Source organism: Dermacentor variabilis, chromosome 5 (genome assembly GCF_050947875.1).
Source record: "Dermacentor variabilis isolate Ectoservices chromosome 5, ASM5094787v1, whole genome shotgun sequence".
NCBI classification, from domain to species: Eukaryota; Metazoa; Arthropoda; class Arachnida; order Ixodida; family Ixodidae; genus Dermacentor; species Dermacentor variabilis.
The window spans coordinates 149,520,343-149,543,756 of NC_134572.1; the positions used below are offsets into that span (position 1 = coordinate 149,520,343).

General features: G+C 47.0%; 1 protein-coding gene across 1 annotated transcript in view; it reads left to right on the plus strand.

Annotated features, from left to right (window-relative positions):
- The window catches only part of LOC142583233 (angiotensin-converting enzyme-like), a 99,974-nt gene that overhangs the window by 69,848 nt on the left and 6,712 nt on the right, over nucleotides 1–23,414 (plus strand). The window contains exons 10-14 of the mRNA XM_075693605.1: nucleotides 9,328–9,423; nucleotides 9,841–9,982; nucleotides 13,576–13,674; nucleotides 15,842–15,973; nucleotides 17,663–17,829. Coding sequence (XP_075549720.1) covers nucleotides 9,328–9,423; nucleotides 9,841–9,982; nucleotides 13,576–13,674; nucleotides 15,842–15,973; nucleotides 17,663–17,829 — 636 coding nt within the window. The remainder of the gene's footprint in view (nucleotides 1–9,327; nucleotides 9,424–9,840; nucleotides 9,983–13,575; nucleotides 13,675–15,841; nucleotides 15,974–17,662; nucleotides 17,830–23,414) is intronic.

Consider the following 23,414-nt stretch of genomic DNA (forward strand, 5'->3'; position numbering starts at 1 on the left):
AAATACTTGAAGTGCACCGGCTTAAGAGACCGTTTATAGTGTCCCTTGTTTGGATCGGACTGCTGGTACGATCTGTTGGGAACTCGGCGCTGACGCCCGTGGTTGTACCTGGGTCGCAAGCCCCAAGGGTAGCGTTGGCCTGGCGGCCTGGGGTACAACTGGAAGCATCCGAAGGTCCCGGCAAAGCATGAGTCGACTGGTAACAACAAAACAACTTGTTTATTTTAACATCGCAAAGAGTTGGCGGTCAGGTTGACCGAAGTAGAGAGACGGGAGAGCACTTCACTCAACAGAAGAAATCGGAGCCCTCTCTTTTGCGTCCGGGGGCAGCTGTTTTTATACTCTCGCAGTTGAGGGCAAGAAGGAACCCCTCAAAAGACGAGCACGTGAATGTACAATGGGCTAATGGTGACGCACACTGTCGTAGCGATGCCGTAGCACCATGACGAGCACGATCTCGTAGCACCCTGTCGAGCACGATCTCGTAGCACCCTGTTGTAGCGCTGCCGGTCGGGCACAATGACTGTAATGAGAGGATGGTCCCTGCTTTGGCATCGCCTGTTTCGGGCACAATGACTGGAATGAGAGGATGGTCCCTGCTTTGGCATCGCCTGTTTCGGGCACAATGACTGGAATGAGAGGATGGTCCCTGCTTTGGCATCGCCTGTTTCGGGCACAATGACTGGAATGAGAGGGTGATCCTTTTCGGTCGCATCGCCGCAGTCGCGCCTGGAAACACCTGCCGATGAGTGTTGCGGCGACGACGATCGGGCCAAAATGTCTGCCGCCCCGCCGCAGTCGCGCCGGCAAAACCACGTGTCGCAGGCGAAACGCAATAGACCGCCCCGCCGGGGGAAGGAGATCCCGATGGACAGGGGACTGCATCCGCTGGCTGAAGGGATGTCGCTCGATGATGCTCATAACCGAAGTCGGGCGTCCCTCGACGTTTCTTGAGCGCAGCGCACAGAGAAGGCCTCGTTCTCTTGATCAGGTTCGCACGGGACACTGCAAAGTGACTTCGGGAGAGTTCACATTTTTGTTCTCGTTCCCGGTAAGCGTTAGAACTACGCTGAAACTCAACCGCTCAGTCAGCAAGCACGGCACAACCCTCACTAAGCCCTGCCAGGCTCTTTCCCCTTTTTATACCACTGCCTAGTTCCTTACAGTAGTCTAGCATCACTCAGAACGCGTCCACAAATTGAAAACTTGCACTAGAAAGCATATCATCACTTTGAAACACTAAACAAAAGCAATATGTTAAAAAAAATCCTGCCTCAGGAAAAAAAACATCAGTAACAAACAATTTTGAGGCTGATTCCTACGTTAGGGGCTTCGACTTAAGCCATCGGCGTTACCGTTGAGACTCCCCTTTTTGTAACGCACCTCAAAGGAATATTGTTGTAAAGCGAGGCTCCAGCGCAGGAGGCGGCCATTTTTGGGAGAGATGGTCTGCAGCCATTGGAGAGGGCAGTGATCCGTCTCAATGATAAACCTCGAGCCGGCTAGATAGCATGACAATTTCTGAACGGCCCACACGAGACACGCACACTCTTTCTCGGTGGCGCTATACGCCTGCTCACGACTGGTCAGCTTACGACTAGCATACAGGACGGGGCGTTCTACTTCTCCATTTTCCCGTTGGCACAGTACAACGCCCATGCCTCGCTCACTAGCATCGCACTGAACAATGAACCCTTTTGTATAGTCTGGCGATCGTAGCACAGGCTGGCTTGTTAGGGCACTCTTTAGGGCGCTAAAAGCTCTTTCCTTTGTCTCGTCCCAGACGACTGTTTGAGGCTCTGTCTTTCTTAGAGCATCCGTCAGGGGAGCCGCGATATCAGAGTACCTAGGGATGTACCTCTGATAGTAGCCGGCGACACCTAAGAACGACCGAATATCGGTCTTTGTGCGCGGTTGCGGAAAGTCTCGCACAGCGGCCACTTTTATTTCAGAGGGGCGGCGACGACCCTGACCAATCACGTGACCGAGGTAGACAACCTCGGCCTGTGCTAACTGGCACTTAGGAGCCTTTACTGTCAAGCCTGCTTCGCGCAGGCGGGTTAGCACTGCCCGCAAGTGTGTCATATGCTCAGACCAGGATGCGGAGAATATCGCTACGTCGTCTAGATACGGTAAAGCGAATTCTTGCTGTCCCCGCAACACTTTATCCATGAGACTTGAAAAACAGTATGGCGCGTTCTTCAAACCAAAACTCAACACTTTAGGACGGAATGTCCCCATTGGTGAAATGAACGCCGCATACCTACTAGCCTCTTCTGTAAGTGGAACCTGCCAATAACCCCTGACAAGATCTAGGGTGGAAATAAACTGAGCGCTACTAACTTTCTCAAGGCGCTCCTCGATGTTAGGGATCGGATAAATTTGATCCTTAGTGATGGAATTAAGCCTGCGGTAGTCGACGCAAGGACGAGGTTCCTTGCCCGGTACCTCAACTAAAATCAAAGGGGAGGTATAATCACTCTCACCTGCCTCAATAACACCGAGCTGTAGCATTTTCTTTACCTCAGCCTCCATAATATCGCTCTGGCGGGGTGACACCCGATACGCCTTGGATCGTACTGGCTCTGGGGAGGTAAGTTCTATATCATGAGTAAGTACCGAAGTCCTACCAGGCCTCTCAGAGAACAGACCTTGAAACTCTTGTAATAGGTGGTGTAGTTCGGTTTTCTGCTCAGGCGACAGCGGTGCTTTACTGATAAGGTCACTAATGACTTGACCGGTGTCTTCCCTGTTCGTCACTGAGCCTAGTCCCGGAAGCTCGACCGGAAGCTCTTTAGGAACGTTTACCATCATGCACACCACTGCTTCCCTTTGTCTATAAGGTTTGAGCAGATTACAGTGGTAAACTTGCTGTGCTTTCCGCTTTCCTGGCAGACTTACCACGTAGTTAACGTCCGACAGTTTCTGAACAATTCGCGCTGGGCCCTCCCACTGCACGTCTAGTTTGTTGTTTAGCGATGTGCGCAATATCATGACCTCATCGCCAACCTCAAAACGACGGGCCCTGGCTGTCCGATCATAATAAACCTTGGCCCTCTGCTGGGCCTTTGTCATTGCTTCACCTGACAACTCCTGTGCCCTTCTTAAGCGTTCGAGGAGCTTAAGCACGTACTCCACCACGACTGGGTCGTCGCCCCTACCTTCCCACGATTCTCGAAGCATGCGAAGCGGAGATCGAAGCGAGCGACCGTACACCAGTTCAGCTGGCGAAAACCCCGTAGCCGCATGCGGCGCGGTCCTTAAAGCAAACATCACCCCAGGCAGACACAGCTCCCAGTCAGTTCGATGTTCAAAACACAACGCTCTCAACACGCGCTTCATGACGGAGTGGAGCTTCTCAACGGAATTCGACTGTGGGTGGTACACTGAGCTGTGTAACAGCTTTACCCCACACCTTTCGAGAAAAGTTGTCGTCAAAGCGCTAGTAAACACTGTGCCCTGATCTGATTGGATTTCCGCAGGAAAACCAACTCGCGCAAATATGGACAGTAGTGCATTAACTATCTCAACTGAGCTGAGTTCTTTAAGCGGCACTGCTTCAGGGAACTTTGTCGCTGGGCAGATCACAGTCAAAATGTGTCTGTACCCCGTGGCTGTTACCGGCAGAGGTCCCACAGTATCAATAACGAGCCGTCTAAAAGGCTCCGTAATGATAGGTACCAATTTCAACGGCGCCCTCGATTTGTCCCCTGGTTTGCCCACCCGCTGACAAGTGTCACATGTCCTCACGAAATGGTCTGCGTCCCGAAAACACCCTGGCCAATAGTACTCTTGCAAGAGACGGTCCTTAGTTTTCTTAACTCCTAGGTGTCCGGACCACGAACCCCCATGCGACAAGCGCAACAGATCCTGACGATAGCATTGAGGCACGATCAGCTGATCGAACTCCACTCCTCTTCGGTCTAGATACTTCCGGTACAGGACTCCACCTCTTTCCACAAAACGCGCAGTTTTCCTGGCGATACCTTCTTTGACATTGCAGCGCACGTTTTCCAGGCTGCCATCCTTTTTTTGCTCGGCTATCAAAGCCGACCGGCTGACTTTTAGCAACCTATCAAGTCCGTCTGACGTAGGCGCGATGAGCAAATCAGTAGATAGCTCTTCTAACTTTCCCGAATCGGGATTTTCCTCTCCAGTATCTGGCGCCTTCAACGCTACAGACTCAATTTTATTCAGTTCGGGCGTGCTCTGAATATCAGCTTGCTGCGCCTCTGACCCTTTTTCGTTGTTTGATAACGTCGGCCCCGCAACTACCGCCTTTGCAGCGAGCTCCCGAACCTTCGATCTGGTTAAGGCCTGAACACTAGCTTCACCAAACAAAAGCCCCTTCTCGCGCAGGAGGTGATCGGACCTGTTTGAAAATAGGTACGGGTACTGGGGGGGCAGCATAGATGACACTGCCGCCTCCGTCTCAAGCGCTCCGAAAGGTCCTTCAATAAGCACTTTTGCTACCGGCAGACACACGCTATGAGCTTCCACGGCTTGCTTGATCCATGCGCACTCGCCCGTGAACATATGGGGTTCTACGTAAGACGGGTGAACTACATCCATCGTTGCTGCGGAATCGCGAAGCACTCGGCACTCTTTCCCGTTCACGAGGAGGTCTCGCATGTAAGGCTCGAGAAGCTTCATGTTCTCGTCAGTGCTGCCTATTGAAAAAAAAACAACTTTTGGTGTTGTTTCCGGACACTGCGCCGAAAAGTGACCCGGCTTCTGGCACGTATAACAAACGCGCGCTTGCCTCATCTCGAACCGCTTTCTGCGTTCGGCTTCGGCTGCCGCCGTCTCCTTAGGTTCGGTCGCACTGCTTCCACTCGCATCCGCACTACGCGTGTTCCCCTTTGCTCTCATGGGTGTGAACTTCGGCCTCTCAAACTTCGAGCCAAATTCACCCTTTTGACCGTCCTTAGCTCCGCGAGCCCGACGCGTCACAAACTCCTCGGCTAGCTCAGCGGCTTTAGCCACCGTACAAACGTCTGGCCTATCCAAGACCCAGTATCGCACGTTCTCCGGTAACCGACTATAAAACTGTTCTAGCCCGAAACACTGCAGAACTTTATCGTGGTCACCAAACGCTTTCTCTTCTTTGAGCCACTCCTGCATGTTCGACATAAGCCTATACGCAAACTCTGTATATGACTCACTTTTGCCTTTCTCATTTTCCCGAAACTTCCGACGGAACGCCTCCGCAGACAGCCGGTACTTTTTTAGCAGACTCGATTTTACTTTGTCGAAATCCTCTGCTTCCTCTCTATCCAAGCGAGCGACTACGTCGGCCGCCTCGCCTGGTAACAAAGTGAGCAAGCGCTGTGGCCACGTTTCTCGAGAGAACCCCTGCTTCTCGCACGTTCGCTCAAAGTTAACCAGGAACAAACCAATGTCCTCTCCAAGCTTAAACGGCCGCATCAGGTCAGTCATTTTGAACAATACTCGTTCTCCTGCACCGTGTGCCTGACTTCCATTACGAGCGCGTTCCATCTCTATCTCGAGACGCTTCATTTCCAAAGCGTGTTGACGGTCACGCTCTTCTTTTTTCTCTTGTTGCTCTCGCTCTTTCTGTTCTTTACGTTCGCGCTCTTCTTTTTCTTTTTGCTCTTTAAGTTCGCGCTCTTGTCTTTTTGCAGTCTCTCTCTCTTCAATGGTCTCAAGGCATTCCGACAGCTCGTCATCCTCAGCCTCTAACTCAAGAATAGCCTTTATCAGTTCTGGTTTTCTTAGTTTGTCTGAGACATCCAGACCCAACTCTCTTGCAAGCTCCAACAATTTCGGTTTGCGCAACGACTTCAAATCCATGGCTGCTCTGAATGCTGCTTTCTCTACTGCTTACTATTGTCTTGCCGCAAACTAACCCGGCAGCAACGACAACCACAATTACCAGCTCTGTTTCTGACACTAACAAAAGCCTGGCAAAGCTCAGAAGAAGAAAGTCCCGCACTCACCAAACCTCGCAGCCAAGAGTCCAGCGCAGTCGTTCCGCTGCAGGCAACCAGTCATCACACAGGGCTCGTTGCACTGCTCCCGGATCGTCGTTGAGCTGCTCAGCATACAGTCAACTGCATCTCTTCGCTGCTGGCCTCCGTTGTCGCGATCTCACCGCTGGCAGACAGTTGTTTGAAGTCGGAGGCGATCTCACCGCTGCCAACCAGATGTTTGGATCGGACTGCTGGTACGATCTGTTGGGAACTCGGCGCTGACGCCCGTGGTTGTACCTGGGTCGCAAGCCCCAAGGGTAGCGTTGGCCTGGCGGCCTGGGGTACAACTGGAAGCATCCGAAGGTCCCGGCAAAGCATGAGTCGACTGGTAACAACAAAACAACTTGTTTATTTTAACATCGCAAAGAGTTGGCGGTCAGGTTGACCGAAGTAGAGAGACGGGAGAGCACTTCACTCAACAGAAGAAATCGGAGCCCTCTCTTTTGCGTCCGGGGGCAGCTGTTTTTATACTCTCGCAGTTGAGGGCAAGAAGGAACCCCTCAAAAGACGAGCACGTGAATGTACAATGGGCTAATGGTGACGCACACTGTCGTAGCGATGCCGTAGCACCATGACGAGCACGATCTCGTAGCACCCTGTCGAGCACGATCTCGTAGCACCCTGTTGTAGCGCTGCCGGTCGGGCACAATGACTGTAATGAGAGGATGGTCCCTGTTTTGGCATCGCCTGTTTCGGGCACAATGACTGGAATGAGAGGATGGTCCCTGCTTTGGCATCGCCTGTTTCGGGCACAATGACTGGAATGAGAGGATGGTCCCTGCTTTGGCATCGCCTGTTTCGGGCACAATGACTGGAATGAGAGGGTGATCCTTTTCGGTCGCATCGCCGCAGTCGCGCCTGGAAACACCTGCCGATGAGTGTTGCGGCGACGACGATCGGGCCAAAATGTCTGCCGCCCCGCCGCAGTCGCGCCGGCAAAACCACGTGTCGCAGGCGAAACGCAACACCCTGTGTATGGTGTCCCTCCCACACGCACTCAGTGCTTACTCTCTACCTTTTTTCATCTTTCTATTCCCCTTTCTCCCACCCACAGTGTAGGGTAGCAAACAGGGTGCTCTTCTGGTTGACCTCCCTGCCTTTCCTGTCCTTGCTTTCTCTCTCTCTCTCTCTTACGGCTGTAAATGCGAAGTCAACATATCCATTCTCAGCGGTGGGCCTTTCTTGGACCCGCCTGGCCTTATCTGCCGGTAGCTCCGCGGCACGGCGCTGCTGTTAGTTGTTGAAGATGGCGGTTGTGCTCCACACGTCCACGACGTACCAGCAACGAAGTGGGACTTGTTTCCTATGAAGCAAGGGACGAACGCCCATCGAAATCTCCACGGAAATGCAGTCCACGTATGCGGAAAGGTGTCTCGCTTTGAGAAGCGTGAAGCGGTGGTGTTGCGAGTCCGCAGAAGGCCGTGAAGACTTCTACGACAATGGGCGTTCGGGGAGGCCGCGTGCGTCACTGACTGACGACAGGGGCATCTCAAGTTTAGTGCTGCGACGCGGCAAATGTCTGAACCAGTGCGGGGACTATGTGGAATAATAGTGTAAGGTACGTAGAACAGCACATATATTTGTAATTACCTGTATGTACCTTACTTTGACTAATAAAAAAAGAGGGGACATACTTTCTGATTCGCCCTCGTAGCTGGCACTTCAATGCGTACAGTATAACGCAATGGTAAACACGATACTGCCCTCTCGCGATGTATTGTCGTCGGTTAAGCGATTAGGTCTATAGATGAAGGATCTGCAAAATCTTGAAGTAGGTACAGGGCAGTACCTTTGCCATTTACGTCTGTTTCGCGTGCCTCGTTAGCGCCTTACGTATGTTACCGCTTATATTTAACCTTAAAGGCATTGTTAATATATTTACTTGGGGCTAGGGTGGTTGCTTGGGCTAGTTGGGGCATCGAGAGGCAGCGACATTACATATTATATAAAACCATCTATCTCCCGCGCCTTTACGTTGGAGTAGATTTTGGTTGTGCGCAGATAAGTTGACCATTGTCACCTGCCATCTAACTCGCTCCTTCCCCGCCACTACACTTATTTTACCTCGGTCAGGAGCAGCACGCTAAAGACAAGCTCTTCCGGCCTTTCTATCCATTAAAACATCTATCTATCTATCTATCTATCTATCTATCTATCTATCTATCTATCTATCTATCTATCTGTCTGTCTGTCTGTCTGTCTGTCTGTCTGTCTGTCTGTCTGTCTGTCTGTCTGTCTGTCTGTCTGTCTGTCTGTCTGTCTGTCTGTATCTCTGTCTGTCTGTATCTCTGTCTGTCTGTCTGTCTGTCTGTCTGTCTGTCTGTCTGTCTGTCTGTCTGTCTGTCTGTCTGTCTGTCTGTCTGTCTGTCTGTCTGTATCTCTGTCTGTCTGTCTGTCTGTCTGTCTGTCTGTCTGTCTGTCTGTCTGTCTGTCTGTCTGTCTGTCTGTCTGTCTGCGTTCTCAAGTTTCAAGAGGACCTAATTGAAACCAAGTTTGACTTTAGGAATCGAAAAAAGTTGAACTCACTACCTCGGCTAGATAGGTCCCCGAGTGATAAGCGCTAGTAAATTTTTTTGTAAGATCGGGTTAAGAATGGTGTCGTAAGAGTGGAGCGGAACATCTGCCTTCATATTTAGTTCATGCATAGCGATGAAGGCCGTCGTTCGCAGTAAAAATAATTGCATTTTTTTTTAATTTCCATTTGGAAAGAAAGAGATGCTGTTCACTTCAACCTCCTGTAATGTGCTCATTTTTTTTTCTTCCGTTCAGGCTAACCTACCAATGTCAAATATATGAGCAATCGAACGAGCCGCTACTGCCGGGAATCGAACGCGCCACCTTATTCTGCTAAGCAGAACAATATAGCCACGTAACCACCACGGCGAGTGAATAGTGCAATCAAGAACGGTAGAAAAAATAGACAAGTTGACGTCCCTTCAGTCATCAACAGTGAAGTAATAAATATGCGGGTCCATTTATGTCGTAAGCATTTTTATAATGAAAAGAAATAGCAGGTGTGCCCACACCTGAAAAAGCTGCGATTTCTGGCGTAACTATTCCTCAAAGCAAGGCAAAATTAGTGGAGTTAAAAAAATCCAACTATAATAATATGATACATTCCTAATTAATCTGCTTGCTCAAAAGAGGTCCTGACAGTATAATTTGATAAACAGAAACGCCTGGGTCTTTTTTGACTATGACTCGGGTTTGATGATGTCCCATCAGAAGAGTTCCCTAAGGATATGCAAAATCTTCCTCTTCGGAGGTTGTAAGACAGCTTCATTAAGGTAGATCATAAAGCGAAAATACTAGCGTAACTTTTCATTCTGTGCAGGTTTCCACGAAGCTGTCGGAGACCTGATAGGCCTGTCGGTTGCCACCAAATCGCATTACGAGAAGCTGAACTTGATGAAATCAACGGATAAATACAGTGAGTAGTCGTTCTCGCTGCTTCTATTGGCTGAACGTCCGTGTTCAATCCTGGTTTCAAAGAAGGACTGCGTTCGTCAGTCCTTGGCTGCGATTTTGTAGCCACGCATTACGCTCGATTCTATGCGACTTTTATCATTCACCGCTCACGCCCGACTGATCCCGTCGATAACGCGGGCGGAGTGTTACTCTGACCGCTGACGAAGCGAGACGAGCGCGAAAAGGAATAGCATCGGAAAAGGCATCGCTACAAAATCGCAGCCGTGGCACTTGTTCACGTATCTCTTTGTTCTGCAGTCACCGTTCGCGTTCTGCATTGTGTTTTGTAATATCCTTTCGCGAGTGCGGCGCGCATCGCAGAACAAGCGCAACAGCACGCCAGCTTTGCCTCCTTTTGATGTCAGTCTCCTGTCTCCAGATTCCATTGACATCTTGCTTATGTCGGCGCTCAGCAAAATTGCCTTCTTGCCGTTCGGATACCTGCTGGACAAGTGGCGGTGGAGCATCTTCACTGGGGAGACGCCGTTCGACAAGATGAACGAGAAATTTTGGGAGTACAGGTACGTCTGCCGGACATGACTTCTCAAGGCCGCCTGTGCGCAACAAGGGTCGGTGAGAAATTACACCAGCCACGTTTGACAGACCGCCAAGACGATGGCACAGGTGCCACAAAATGGCGAAGTGTTCTTATAAACGCGAAGCAGCCATTCAATATAACAATTTTTTTTTTTACAGTCGCTGTTGCATTTGATTGCTTCTTTTTAAATTTTTACTCATAACAACCATTCGGAGAGTCCATTAGGCGCTAAGCGCGCACTTGAGTTCGAAGTAACTTTCTTGTCATTCTTCAGTAGAGGCGATCTTTAGAGAACGAACGCTTACGCACGTGCAAATGCTTCGTCTGCGACTTTCTAAATAGTTGACACTTGGCTTACTTGTTCGTATACAGAGTGTTTCAGCTAACTTTAGCCAGAGTTTAAGAATACGCCGATGCACTCCAAGACGACGTGACCAAATGCATATTGCTCACTTTTGTATGTAGTGTGTCACGCTATTTTTTGCATTTTGCTTAATTAGATAATTGCTCAATATTAATTAACCACTTCTGAGGCAACGAAGCAAGGAAAGAAATTCCAATTAGAAAGTTGCAGAGCGGTTTGCAAAATGTCCGAATAAACAGTTTCTGTCTTTCTATCTATTATGTCTGAGTGGTTTTCAGCTTACTGCGGATGCCCGCGAAATACATTTAAAAAAATTTGCAGTGGCTTGAATGAATGAATGAGGTTTCATTATTAATAGACAAGATATAGTACAAGGGGACAATATACAGGAGGAGGTCCCGAGGTCAAAGACTGTAATGGGACCTCCTGTACAGTGTATAAGTAAAAATATAAACAACAGTTGTAAAATATTCAAAAAGATAGCAAACTTAGTATTGCTTTAGGTTTGGCAGTACTATACCAATCAGCTGCAGACATGCTAGTAAAAGAGTATAATAATTATTATTACATTCGACTAATTACAGAACTATAACGCTATTATGAAATTAAATTCCTGGCTTAGCTCGGCTATGCCAGGATACGCGTAGCGAAAGCTAAGGCATAGCATGGTTAGTCTTGGTTAATCTTGATTGCAAGTCCAGGTTAGTCTGCTTGTCTAACTATGTTGCGGCGTTTAGCCAGTCGTTCGGCGCGCTGTTGGTCTGTTTCCTGGGCGATTCGTTTCCTCTTCATCTCGTTCCAATGTCGATTCCAGGCCTCCTCCTGCTTATCAGAATTGTCGCCGTCCATACTGCCGCCTTAACTGTGGTTGCGGCGCACGCGAGCTCTCCTTTTCAATCCTCCGACATGTTATCAGGCGTGCGACGCAGCTGGCGAAGCGAGCGGAGACGAGCGCAACGACGAGGAACGCGGTGTGACGTCAGACCAAACGGCGGCAACGGAAAGGCGCGGCGCTGCGCAGCGGCGGAACACCTGCGGCTCGGTGCTACTATTGGCGCATGCGCAGTAGTGACTAGGAAGGGAGAGAGAGAGAAATATCCGTGGCGTGGCGCGCGTTGTGATGTCATGCGCCTCCTCGGAGCACCGCCACGGCGTAATCGCAAGTTCGCGGCAGGTAAAGCTTTCGCTTTAAAAAGTACCACGTGACATGCCCGCTTGCGTGTCGTGATTGCGCTGATCCCAAGTGTTCCGCGCACAAACAAATATAGCATTTAGCCGGGTGTGCTGCCGCTGCGTTGGGTTATCGCTATCATGAAACGCCGCAAGGGAAGCACATTGCTGGTGTAAATCGCACAGCCAACGCCTTCGTCACTGCCCTGTCGCCTTTTAAGAGGCAGCGTGCCCTGCTAGATGCTATGTTCCTTTGTACGCGGACAGTTTGGGTGCGCTGCAATCACGTCGCGCAAGCGGGCATCTCACGTAGTATTTTTCTTTTTGTATTTCGCAGGCACCCGCAGTTAGCTAAAGAACAATAATACTTAATAGATAGAGCGCTTTGCAACTTTCTAACTGGAACTTCTTGCCTCGCTTCGTTGCTTAAGAAGTTGGTTAATTAATATCGATTAATTATCTAATTAAGCAAAATACAAAATATAGCGTGTCACACTGCATACAAAAGTGAGCAACATGCATTTGGTCGCGTCGTCTTAGAGTGCATCGGCATATATTTTTTTTAAAAACTCTGGCTAAAGTTAGCTGAAACGCCCTGTATGAAGTTAAGCGTCCGAAAGTAACACTGGGGATATGAGAGACACGCTGTTCGTGGAATTCCGGCTAATTCATACCGCCCATATGGTTCTTTAAGGTGTTCATACATCTAAGTATACGAGTGTTCCTGCATTTCATGCCCGGTGAAATGCGGCGACCGTGGCCTACAGAATCAAACCCGCGACCTGGTTCACAGCAGTAGAACACCGTATCCGTTGAGCCACCACGGCCGATTAGAAGCGTAGTATGAGTACAGACAAAATACACAAACAAATAGAAGTGCTCAGGCTTTAGTGTTCACCTTTAAGGGTAGTTTGAATAAACTACTCTGGCCGTGCTCAACTGGTTATTGAGCGCTACATTTATTATTGATTTATGTAAGGGCAGACTATATTACTGCCTATCGCGCGCTGTGTGAACGAAAGCCAGCGCTAATTCCGTAATAAAAATATATTTTAGCACACGTATGTTTATAGCGCACGCCTTTCCAAAGCTCCGCAAAAAAAAAAAAAAGAAAACAAGGCAAGGACTTGTCATGAACTCAAAGCATCACACATCTCAATGCGCAGATTCTATTGCTTATATCACAACTGCCAGACTGTGTCACCATTTCATTTTTTCTCAACACTTTATTTAACGGAAAATTAAAAAGAACGAAGCGTTATTCTTTTTTCGTCTGTGTGTGCGTTGCGATAAATACTAACGCTTAATTTTGTCAGCCAGCTTCAGTGTAAGAGGCGTACCTTGATATTAATTCTCGAACCTTAAGTGACACTCAGACATTGATGAACAATTCGGAAACCCTTCTAGGCGATACGGGAACACTCGCACATGCTTACAAAATGCCTTAGGATCGGAAACACTAATTAATATTAAGACTTCAAACGAATCATGTACACAAATCTCATGACACGTTTGATTGAATATCTGCTGTGAAATGTATCAATATGGCGTCAAGTGAACTAGTACAGAGAATTACTTGGCCGACGCCTGCGTGTGCGTTTCGAAGCCCTGTTAGTTCAGGCAACCGGTTCTCTTTCGTCGTGTTTTACAGCTACTGTCCGCATTACAGAAAATTTTTGAAGTGACCGCTCTTTCTTTAGCAAAATTTTCTCGAAATAGTCCGTAGAAGTGCACACGTGAAGTTCATATTTGTGGACGCAGCAAATGTTTTCTGAAATAAAAAAAAAGATAAGTTTAGGTGCTGAACAAACATTTAAAATATTAATGTGTGCCTTTATTGGGGCTGAAAATTCCCGAAATGGGTAAGCGATCTTCCAACTGCTCGCATGGATTGACGCCTAAAGCGGATATCGAGAATTTCTCTGCACGAAATTTTAGAATAAACGACAGAACGTTCGCAGAGTGGCTGGTTTGGGGATGCGATCATGAAAACTTTACTGATCGCAACGTATATTTCTCAATTTTTTTACTTTTGTTTGCAGGATAAAATACCAGGGCGTGTCGCCTCCCATTAAGCGTAACGAGTCCTTCTTTGATGGTGGAGCTAAATACCACGTGGCTCTTCAAGTTCCGTACCTGAGGTAAGCAAGCTGATCCGAAACAATCACTGGACATCTCGGCTAAGTAGCACAGGACATCACTCATGCGAGTTGAGAGTTGGAAATAAAGAAGGAGAAAAAGTGGAACGAAGCAAGAAATAATAATAATAAAACTAATAAAAAAGGTCAACACGACACACAAGGCATGAATCATGACTGCATACCACATCACATAAAGTGAACGAGCAAGTTTGCTATGGTATGCTTTTAGTTGCCCTCCATGAAAAGGAAGTTATGATCGTCACTGCCGATAATGTGATTCGTGCCTTTGTATGTCGTGACCACCCTTTTTCATTAGCTTATTGCTTCTTTCCTCGCTTTGTGCAGCTTTCTTTCCTACCTTTTTTTTCTTTTTTCCTTGTTTCAGCTGTGAGCACGCATGGGTACAAAACATGGACCGGCTCTGAACCACCTTTAGTGCAAAACGTTATCCGTATTTGAAAATAATGATAATAATAAACGTCTGCAACAAGACCAATAAAATCCATTTTGGGCTAACTACATCGACTAAATAATGCAATTCCCGCAGGTTTACATTGCATTAGGTGTCAAGCAGAAAGCTCTCCCAGCGTCTCGAACTGCCCTTTTGTTGGTCAGGCGCTGTCTGGGCGTATTACAGACATTTGAAGTTAAAACAAGTGCATATTTGTCCCGCTGTTTCGTGTTTTTTTTATGTTGATATTCCTAAACAACACTCTGCAATTTCTTTAAGAAAATCGCTTCCTCGTGCACGCCATGACAAACAAAAAGATATATTTATAGTGTTGGCAGTAACCCTTGAAGATGATCGTCAATGTGAGCGATAGCTTTCTTGTGTGACCTCAGTACATCAGCAGGCACACGAAGAGGCAAACTCACTATCAACCGCTATGCTAATAAATGCCACAACATATAGTATATATTGTTGCGATCTTTGCACCTCAGTTAGAGCTCCGTACGAGCCCCCACTGTTCCTAGTATTTTGGCTTCAACTTGATCGCATAGGATGCTATCAATTTAATATATTTTAGGCTACGTATCCCTCCTTTACCATGGCGCAATTATTACGGGGAATCGGGCCATCAATGGGCAGATATCCAGTAGCACGTAGCCAGTGACTCAAGTTGTTTACTGTAAGCTACAGAGCAAGCAGTACAAAGTTGCTGATTCGGAAATATACCTAGTGGACCTTGTTGCCTACTAGGTAAGACTGCAACCATCACATACCTAGTGGCGTAAGTTGGTCTCCTCCCACAAACGGCTCGAAACATGCAACCCGCAAAACGGGGGTGCAGAGCCAAAGAAAGCGATCGCTTTAGAAAGAATCATATCACTGTTTGCGAAACACAATGTGTATATTATAAACCCACAGTTAACTTTACATTTCCTAAGCACACTAAATCAAGCTGCGATTTTATATTGCCGATTCGGAAGGTTTCCGTCAACTGGTCCACAGAGGGAGTTTCCATCGTGCCTCAATTTTAATCTAGAATGCAACACAAACGGCATATGGCACCAATTAAACAACGCTGCGAGGTCACGCAGTTTTCTGTGCTTGCGTCCATGCGAATAATTCTGCTATTTTTGCAGGAAACACACGTAAAAGGTCCGAGCACTATGAGTTATGACGTCATCGAAAGCTCCTTTGGCAATTATATAAGCTTACGTCGGCATCTACCTCACGATATTATGCCCTCTATTTTTGCGCTGAACTGCGGATTTTGACAAGTTAGGCATATTTGCTACCCTATAGCTAACGCAATATATAAACCGAAATTTAGGCCGGCCTGGAATATAGGTCCACCCTTGACCTCGGCTTGGCCAGATGACAACTCACATATAATGCTGAAGACCGCTTATGAGTTGAGGAGCGACCTTAACTGTTGTGTTTCAGGGAAGAATAGCGACCTATATTTTCGTTTACACGGTACTCGCCTATCTTGTCTTCGTAACTTTAAATTCTTTAGCCTCGGAATACTCATTTACACGTCTCTGGCGCTGCCATCGATGCCCACGGAAAAACGAAATGCGCTACGTTAGTCTGTGTTCCGCTTCCGCCGTTCTATTTTCGGGCGACACAGTTTGCTTGAATCACTTTGGTTTGCAGTGACACTATACCAGTAATTCACGCCCGTATTTGTGTTTCTTTTTTCCCCTATCTTCTCTTTAGATACTTTGTGGCATTCATCCTTCAGTTCCAGTTCCACGAGCACTTGTGCACAGTCACAAAGAAGATCGACGAGCAGCATCCATTTCACGAATGCGACATTTACGCAGAGAGAAGCGCTGGTGATATCCTCAAGTAAGGACGGCACTTCGCCCCTAAAGTTTACAGCGATTTCGTTTCACTTCGGTCAATTTAATTTCTTTATCACACTGTCCTACAACCAACAGCTGTTCGTTAGACCCCCCACCCCGCGCCTCCTCTGCCCCTGCTTAGAGCCCTAACAAGCAGGGACCTCACAAGTGACTTTACTGACACCTTAGCAGGTCCGCTATGCCTCGCTGATCTTACGCCGGCGTGACTTGTACTGCCCGAGAAACGAGGGGCCTATATATAGAAAAAAAGGAAGTCCGAAATTCAGATGCGCTGGAACAGTAATTGTGATGTTGATCAGACGCCAAGGAAGATTGCACAAGAGTTGTTTACGACGATAACAGTGGCGTTGTTGTAAAACTGGAAGTAGCGTGCTTGGGCGTGCACAAGTGTCGTTTGCGAGTCGTGTAAAAGATAGTACTAAAACCAGTGCCCCAGGTTTTGTCTAACTTTCACCTGTACTAAAGCTGAACAAGCATTCGTAGACAACCAGCTTCGTAGTAACAGTTCTTCTGTCGTTTTTCTTTCTTCTTCTTTTGTAAAGCTTACGATGGTTTGTGCGCCTTCTTCGTGGTAGTTCGTGGTCTATTGGCGTTCAAACTTTGTGCGTGTTCCTGGGGGGAGTGGAAGAATTTCAGTGTTGCACGTAGCCGTATACTCGAGCTTCTCGCTGAAGTGCTTTCGGTGATGTAGAGGAGAGGAGAATACGAATGAAAGGAACGGAAACAAAGAAAGGAAAAGCGCTGTAACGAGTAACTAATGTCTCCGACTGCATTTCTTTTACTAGAATTATACAAAATGCAAATACAACAATGCAAAATGTGAGTATTGAACGGCTCGGCTGCATAGTTGTTAACTCATAGCGATGAAGAGCGGAAATGCTGCTGTGTCGCACGATGTTCCGTTCAGACAGCTACGCTGCTTAACCAGTTCTGAAGCTTGGGCATTCTCTAAAGTTCGCGTTGTTTAGCTTATTACGGTCAATGTTGTCCTAAGCTATTTCAATTTTCCCTGCAGATGCTGAATTTTATACCTTAGCGTTATAGCAGCGTATGCACAAAGCATTATAAAGAATGCTTTCCATCGCGTGGAGTTCTGAGCCAATCGAGAATAGACAGCAGATTTCAGTTCTAACTTTCACAGACGCTTGGATAGCGCATTGATCTTTTGCCACTTTAACAAAGCCTGTACCAAGCGTTGCATAAGAGCATACAATATTCATCACCCGCCGTGGTTACATAGTGACTTTGGCGTTGCGCTACTAAGCACCAGATTGCTGAATGAAATCCCTGTCACGGAGGCCCCATTTCGATGGCGCCGAAATGCAAAAACACCGTGTACTTACATTTAGGTGCACATTAAAAAACCCCAGGTGGTCAAAATTAATCCGGAGTCCCCCACTACGGCGTCTCCTAAAATGAGATGATGGTGTTGACGCGTAATACCCCACAATTTGGTATGTTTAATTTTAATGTCTTATAACAAAACAATCAAAGTAAACAGTTAAACAGGAAGGGCTGACAACGCTTTTTGCGGTGCGCCGGGCTTCGCAGGCAGTCCACCGCAGTGAAATAAAGAAGCCTGCCTTGCCTTGAAAGTGCAACTGCTTTGAAATAATGAACCACCAAGCTATGCCATGGCTTTGATTATTTGTGTGTTCTAAAACGCTCACAGACAGGGACTGTCACTGGGTCGTTCCAAGCCCTGGCCCGATGTCCTGGAGATCATGGCTGGCACGAGAGAGATGTCGGCTTCGTCCCTGAAGAAGTACTTCGCGCCACTGGAAAAATGGCTCGACGAACGTATCAGCAAGGAACAGATCGGCTGGGACAAGGCCAACGGTGAGCACTAAGGCATGGTCTATAACAATCCGCATAGTGTTGTTACAAGTACAACGTAAAACTACTGCTTCATTCCGCTATTACACGCGCGCATCAGTGGTGCAGTGCGCAACAGCGCGAGGTTGTGCCTAATTAACCCTCGTGGCCCTGGTTTGACTCTGTCCAGCACCAGAGACGTACTAAAGAAAGCTTCGACTGGGCCTAGTTCGTATGGCACCGTTCTGCTTGCTGCGCTATACTGTTATACAAAGAACAAAAAACACAGCCCCATGGGCGCAATGTGTGTTTGTTTTTTGTGCTTTGTATAACTGTATAGCGCAGCAAGCAGAACGATATTAAAGAAATATCAATGCAATTAGCATTCTTCGAGTGATTCACGCACTTTCCCTGGTGCTTCTTTGTCTCTGTTTTTTTCTGTAACCGTTTTCGCACCAACTCGTGTTACTGAGCAGTCCGTATCATCTAATGCGCACAGCATCGGGCTGCTGCGCCGAGGAAACAGGGTTCGAAATCAACCGTCGGACCAACTTGAGTCATTGTGCACGCATCACTTGGTGTTTGCCACTCTTTAATGAACCTCTCTGACATCAACTTGAGTCGCCGGACGTGTGCTACTAGCAAGAAAGTGTCACTCTTCATTGGACCCCTTTGACGCCAACTTGAGCAAATGGATATGTGCCATCTGCGTAAGTGCAGTTCTTCAATGACAAAGAAGATCCCTTAAAATTTTATCCAGTGCTCGGCGCAATTGAATCCGCGCCTCGCGCGCACTTCGTGGCGGCACCGCTAGATGGCGCAGAGTGTGTGGTGGGAAGTGCGAGAGAGTATCCTGGCTGCGTACGCGTTTCGGCGTTGGCAATGTGGTGTGTCGCTGCAATGCTTCAATGCTAACCACGTTAAGAGGAATATTTACCTCGGGCCCAACAGCGATGCCGCGCCCATTCAAACACACGTAAAACGCAGAAATGCTTTTTCTGAGCTAATCCACTGGACCGATCTTACTGAAATTTGTTGCAGTTGAGAGGCAAAGTTACATTCTGGTGAAAGTTGAGTTGAAAGGAGAACTTTAATTTAGTACCTTAAGTTTTTTGCAAAAAGATTGCCGTAAATTGGTAAGCGTAAAATAAAATAGAAGCGCGAAGTTTACGAATACGTAGTAAATCTGCACCAAGAACAGATAGCACAGTTCTGTAAAGTGCATGCGTTAGAGCATCCAAAGGGGGAAAATCTGATTTATTAATGTATATCTTACGTGAATTGGTTACAAAGCTTACAAGGGTTTTGCAAATTTCCTGTTCAGATATTATTGTGTATTTAAGAGCCACGTATATTACATATATTTTATCCGCTTTAGAAGCACTATAAGATGAAATTTACAGATTTGTGATAGCATTTTTCATTTCTGAGTTACAGAACTGTAAACATGATATTTTCGTTCTTTATTTTTTTTTAATTTGTGATACTCAACAATATTTATTAGAACATCGATAATATAAATCAACAGTCCGCTTTCAGCAGTCATAGAACTTCATTTTTTCTTTCAACAGTAACAAATTTCATTGTCCGGGTTTATCTCGAAAAAACCATTTTCGTTTTATATGTATTTGAATAGGCGGCATCGAAGTTGAGCCAGCGCTAAAGCTTCCTCTTAGCGTTTACAGTTATCGCGAGGTGGGTTCTACCCTAATTCTTTATTCCGGTTATATATGAATAATACCAGTGACACACGGCCACTTTCAATAGCGATCGAGCCCGATTCGGGTCGAAATTCTTGACCTCAATTGGCTCCCTTCCCCAACTTGCGCAAAAGAACCAAGTGCGACCGAGAAATTCGATCCCAATCGAGCTCGATCGCGATCGCAAATGTGCTATGTGACATCCGTATAATACCGATGTCACACGGTCACGTTTAATCGCGGTAGGACCCGATCCCGATCGGATTCCGCGATCACCATCGACACTGATCGCTGCTACGCGTTCCAATGATCCAGATCGAGTTTGGGTGAGCTGAAGCGCACCAGTGGTCGTTAATGGGTCCCAAATCACTTCTTAAGTTTGTCTAATATGCTGCAAAAAATCGTAGTATAAACTGCCTGTTACTTCTTTTTTTTTTAATATTGTTTGGTTTGTCATTGGGGGTAAGGCTGTTATCGTCTGCTGATCGTCTGCAACTCTCACAACTACATGGTCATCAGAAACGTCGTCACCAATCTACCATCGCGACCAAGACGCCCGACCGCGATGCACGGATCGCGGTTCTCTGGATCCGGTCGAGGGCGATCGCGATTGAAAGTGACCGCGTGATTGTAGCTGGCATCCACTTTCAACGTTAGTGCATGGTCATCGAATTCAGCGACTTCATTTTGAAGTTTAGCTAATTTTTTTTCAGTAAAGCTTTATCGCAGCAGAACTAAAAGATTTCCTCCGAAGACGAAATTTGCTATCATCGCTCTTAAAATTTGGTGCTTATCGCGCTTCATAAGGAACCGGATTGCGAGAAGGCACTGAAAAAGCTTGTGCAATAAGTATGGTCCTGAAAATGATCCTCTGCAGCAAACGTACTTTGATCTGGCTCCAGAAGTGCTCCACAGGATCTTGTATATACGCATGTTCTTGAACAGTATTAAACAAGTTGGTAGTTTGCGCCACGTACGTCCGCGCTTTGTTCCTTGTGTTCGTCAGTGTAACAAGAAGCGCAATACAATCATGAAGGAGTGTCATAAAGCTGAAGCAATAGAAATTTCCGAATGACCACAGTTTCAAAATAAAGGTGTCTTCAGCAATACGGTATGTAACTACGTATTTTGAATGCTAACCTCAATAACGTCGACATTCATGGTAGAAAGGATATTTTATCATAAAAAGCGCCATATAATGCGTGGCGAGATTCGGGAATAGGAAAAAGCAAAAAAAAAGTTTCCTCTGCATGTAACACACTTAAGGCAAATTCCGCGAAAACGTTCGTTTACATCGGCCTGCGCGCTTCAGACATCCTAGTCCTCGGTCGCGCTGCTTTCGGATAGTTCCCTGTCAACTCGTCCCGGAGAAAGCCATCTTCGGTCCCGTCTAGTGAGTTCGAAATGCTGCACAAGCGCGTCCCACAAGGTCCTCCAAGATGCTCGCCCATGCGTTTGTAATCTACTTTCACAGACCCGCCGTACGTGGTTGCTTAGGCGCTTTGGCGTTGCGCTACTGAGCATGAGGTCGAGGGATCATATCCCTGTCGCGGCGACCGAATATCGATGGGGCTGAAATGCAAAAAAAAAAAAAAAGAAAAAAGCTCCCGTGTCCGTGCATTGGGTGCACGTTAAAGAACCACAGGTGGTCTAAATTAATTCGGGTCGTCCATTACGGCGTGCCTCATGATCAAAATCGTGAATTTGGCACGTAAAATCTTTTAATTAAATAATTGACTCGCGCAGCATGGCTGGCGACGCCTGCTTCAGCCATCCGGTCGGTGTCACTCCGACTTACCTGGTTGAATTATTGGCTGAAATTTTGTTTAGTAGCTGCACATAGCACGAGGGGGAATTTGAGATGCTAATAATTAAAAAAAGGTCATAGTAATATATGCGGGGTTTTGCGGTATCGTTGCTATTGTAGCACAGTTTACGGCCACAAAATACCAACACGCGGAAACGTTTCTTGATCGACGGTTTGCTCTGGTCTGTTTGGACATTGTTGCAAATGCCTTCGTTGCGCACTGGACATAAAATAGGATGATATTGATGATGATGATGATGATGGTTCTAAACAGATGATTTACTGCGCAGCTGGGCCTCCAGATCTAACAAGACGGTATGGTTTAACCGACAGTATAGCTTATATAGTTTATAGTTTAGCAATGGTATAGATTATAGCTAGCGCTAGCTGCTGGGCCCGACGTCTAAGGGTAGCTGCTGCCTCAGTAGCCTCAGCCTCAGCCTCCGTTAGCCGGTAGCCTCAGCAACTACCGTTAGGCGTCGTTGGCTGGCTTCTGAGATCCCCGGAGGCAGCCGTTCCTCCGTTCTACACAAGGGTGACGCCGACTGTACATGAGAGAAAGTTTGCACAAATATCCGAAATTTCGACACCGCTTTACTTCGCATGTGCCTGCAGTCGATAAGGGTTCTTGCGCTTACTAGACTGCCTGACCGCCTTGCCCTATCGGAGAAACCATGTCCGATGTCAGACCGCGTATTGCTCCGTGCTTATGCGTGTGTGTGTGCGTCCTATTCTGTCACGTAGTCATTTTTGCTGGATATTATGCCTAAAGAATGGAGCGCGAACTCGCCCAAAAAAAGCAATTTTGAGAATTTATTTCCGTTGATTTTATAGTCATTGAATTTCTATTTGCAACTTTCGTAACGTAACACGGCGATACGACATTTGTTAGGGAAAATGTTCTGCGATTATTTGGCTGAATTTACTGTAAACATCTAAAAAAAAGATAACGCGTTAGCACCAAAGTAGAATGCGACGTTAGCTAAAGCCAGCCCCAAGGCTTTTAAAACATGTCGCTTGGATTCGCTTTAAATTAGCAGTAAAGATCAGGACTAAATCAGCATAGAATGATGTACTGCAGAAGTACTTTTATTTTGGGGAGAAAAGTTTGGTACTGTAATAAATAAAGGTCAAGTTTCTCAATCTTGAATCTCGCTGCGGAACCTGAGTGCGGATCAGTATGAAAAGTGCCTCGATAAACAGTCTCATGGATTCTTTTTTTTTTGTAGTTGTTGTGATTGTTTTTTGCCAAAGGGAAGCCTTTTCGAAACATGCTAAGTTGAATTTATGGTTCCTTTAACCGGACTGTATAACTTTCATTTATAAACTGTTAACTAGACAGGACTAAACACGGTCAGAATCAGCCACGTCATGGTGAGCTGGTGTGAAAACCTCTCTGTGAGGTTGCCACCGGTCTCTCGTTCTGGCATAGCGTATAAGGCTTAACAAGCCTTCTATAATGGTAGCAGTGGCGCCATCGCTATTGCTAAGGCGTAAGCCTACGAACATAACTTAAGGTAATATTCCTCCTTAGCGTCCTTTTAACCGTAACTTCGCCGAAAAAAGCTTGGTCGTGGCACCTGAGGACATCGCAATACGCGTCATAAGTACCAAAGCGTCTCGTGGAACCAGTGGTGTCATCAAGTTTAACATAAAACATCCAAAATTCAAAGTGTCACCCCGTTACCCGCATTAGCCTATTCCAGATTCAGTTTTATCGTTTCATTAGTTGTACACACACACACACACACACACACACACACACACACACACACACACACACACACACACACACACACACACACACAGACACACACACACACACACACACACACACACACACACACACACACACACACACACACACACACACACACACACACACACACGCACGCACGCACAGGGGCGTAGCCAGGGGGGGGCTTATGGGGCTTCAGCCCCCCCCCCCAAAAAAATTTTTTTTCGTGCTGTCCATGCGCCGCCGACCAAAGCGACCCCCGGCGCCGGAAATCACTCTGGATTTTGTCAAGGATGTCTTTTTGACCCTCGAAAAGCCATTTAACCGCGGAGATTCCGAACTCGGGCTGGATTTCGTGGCAACG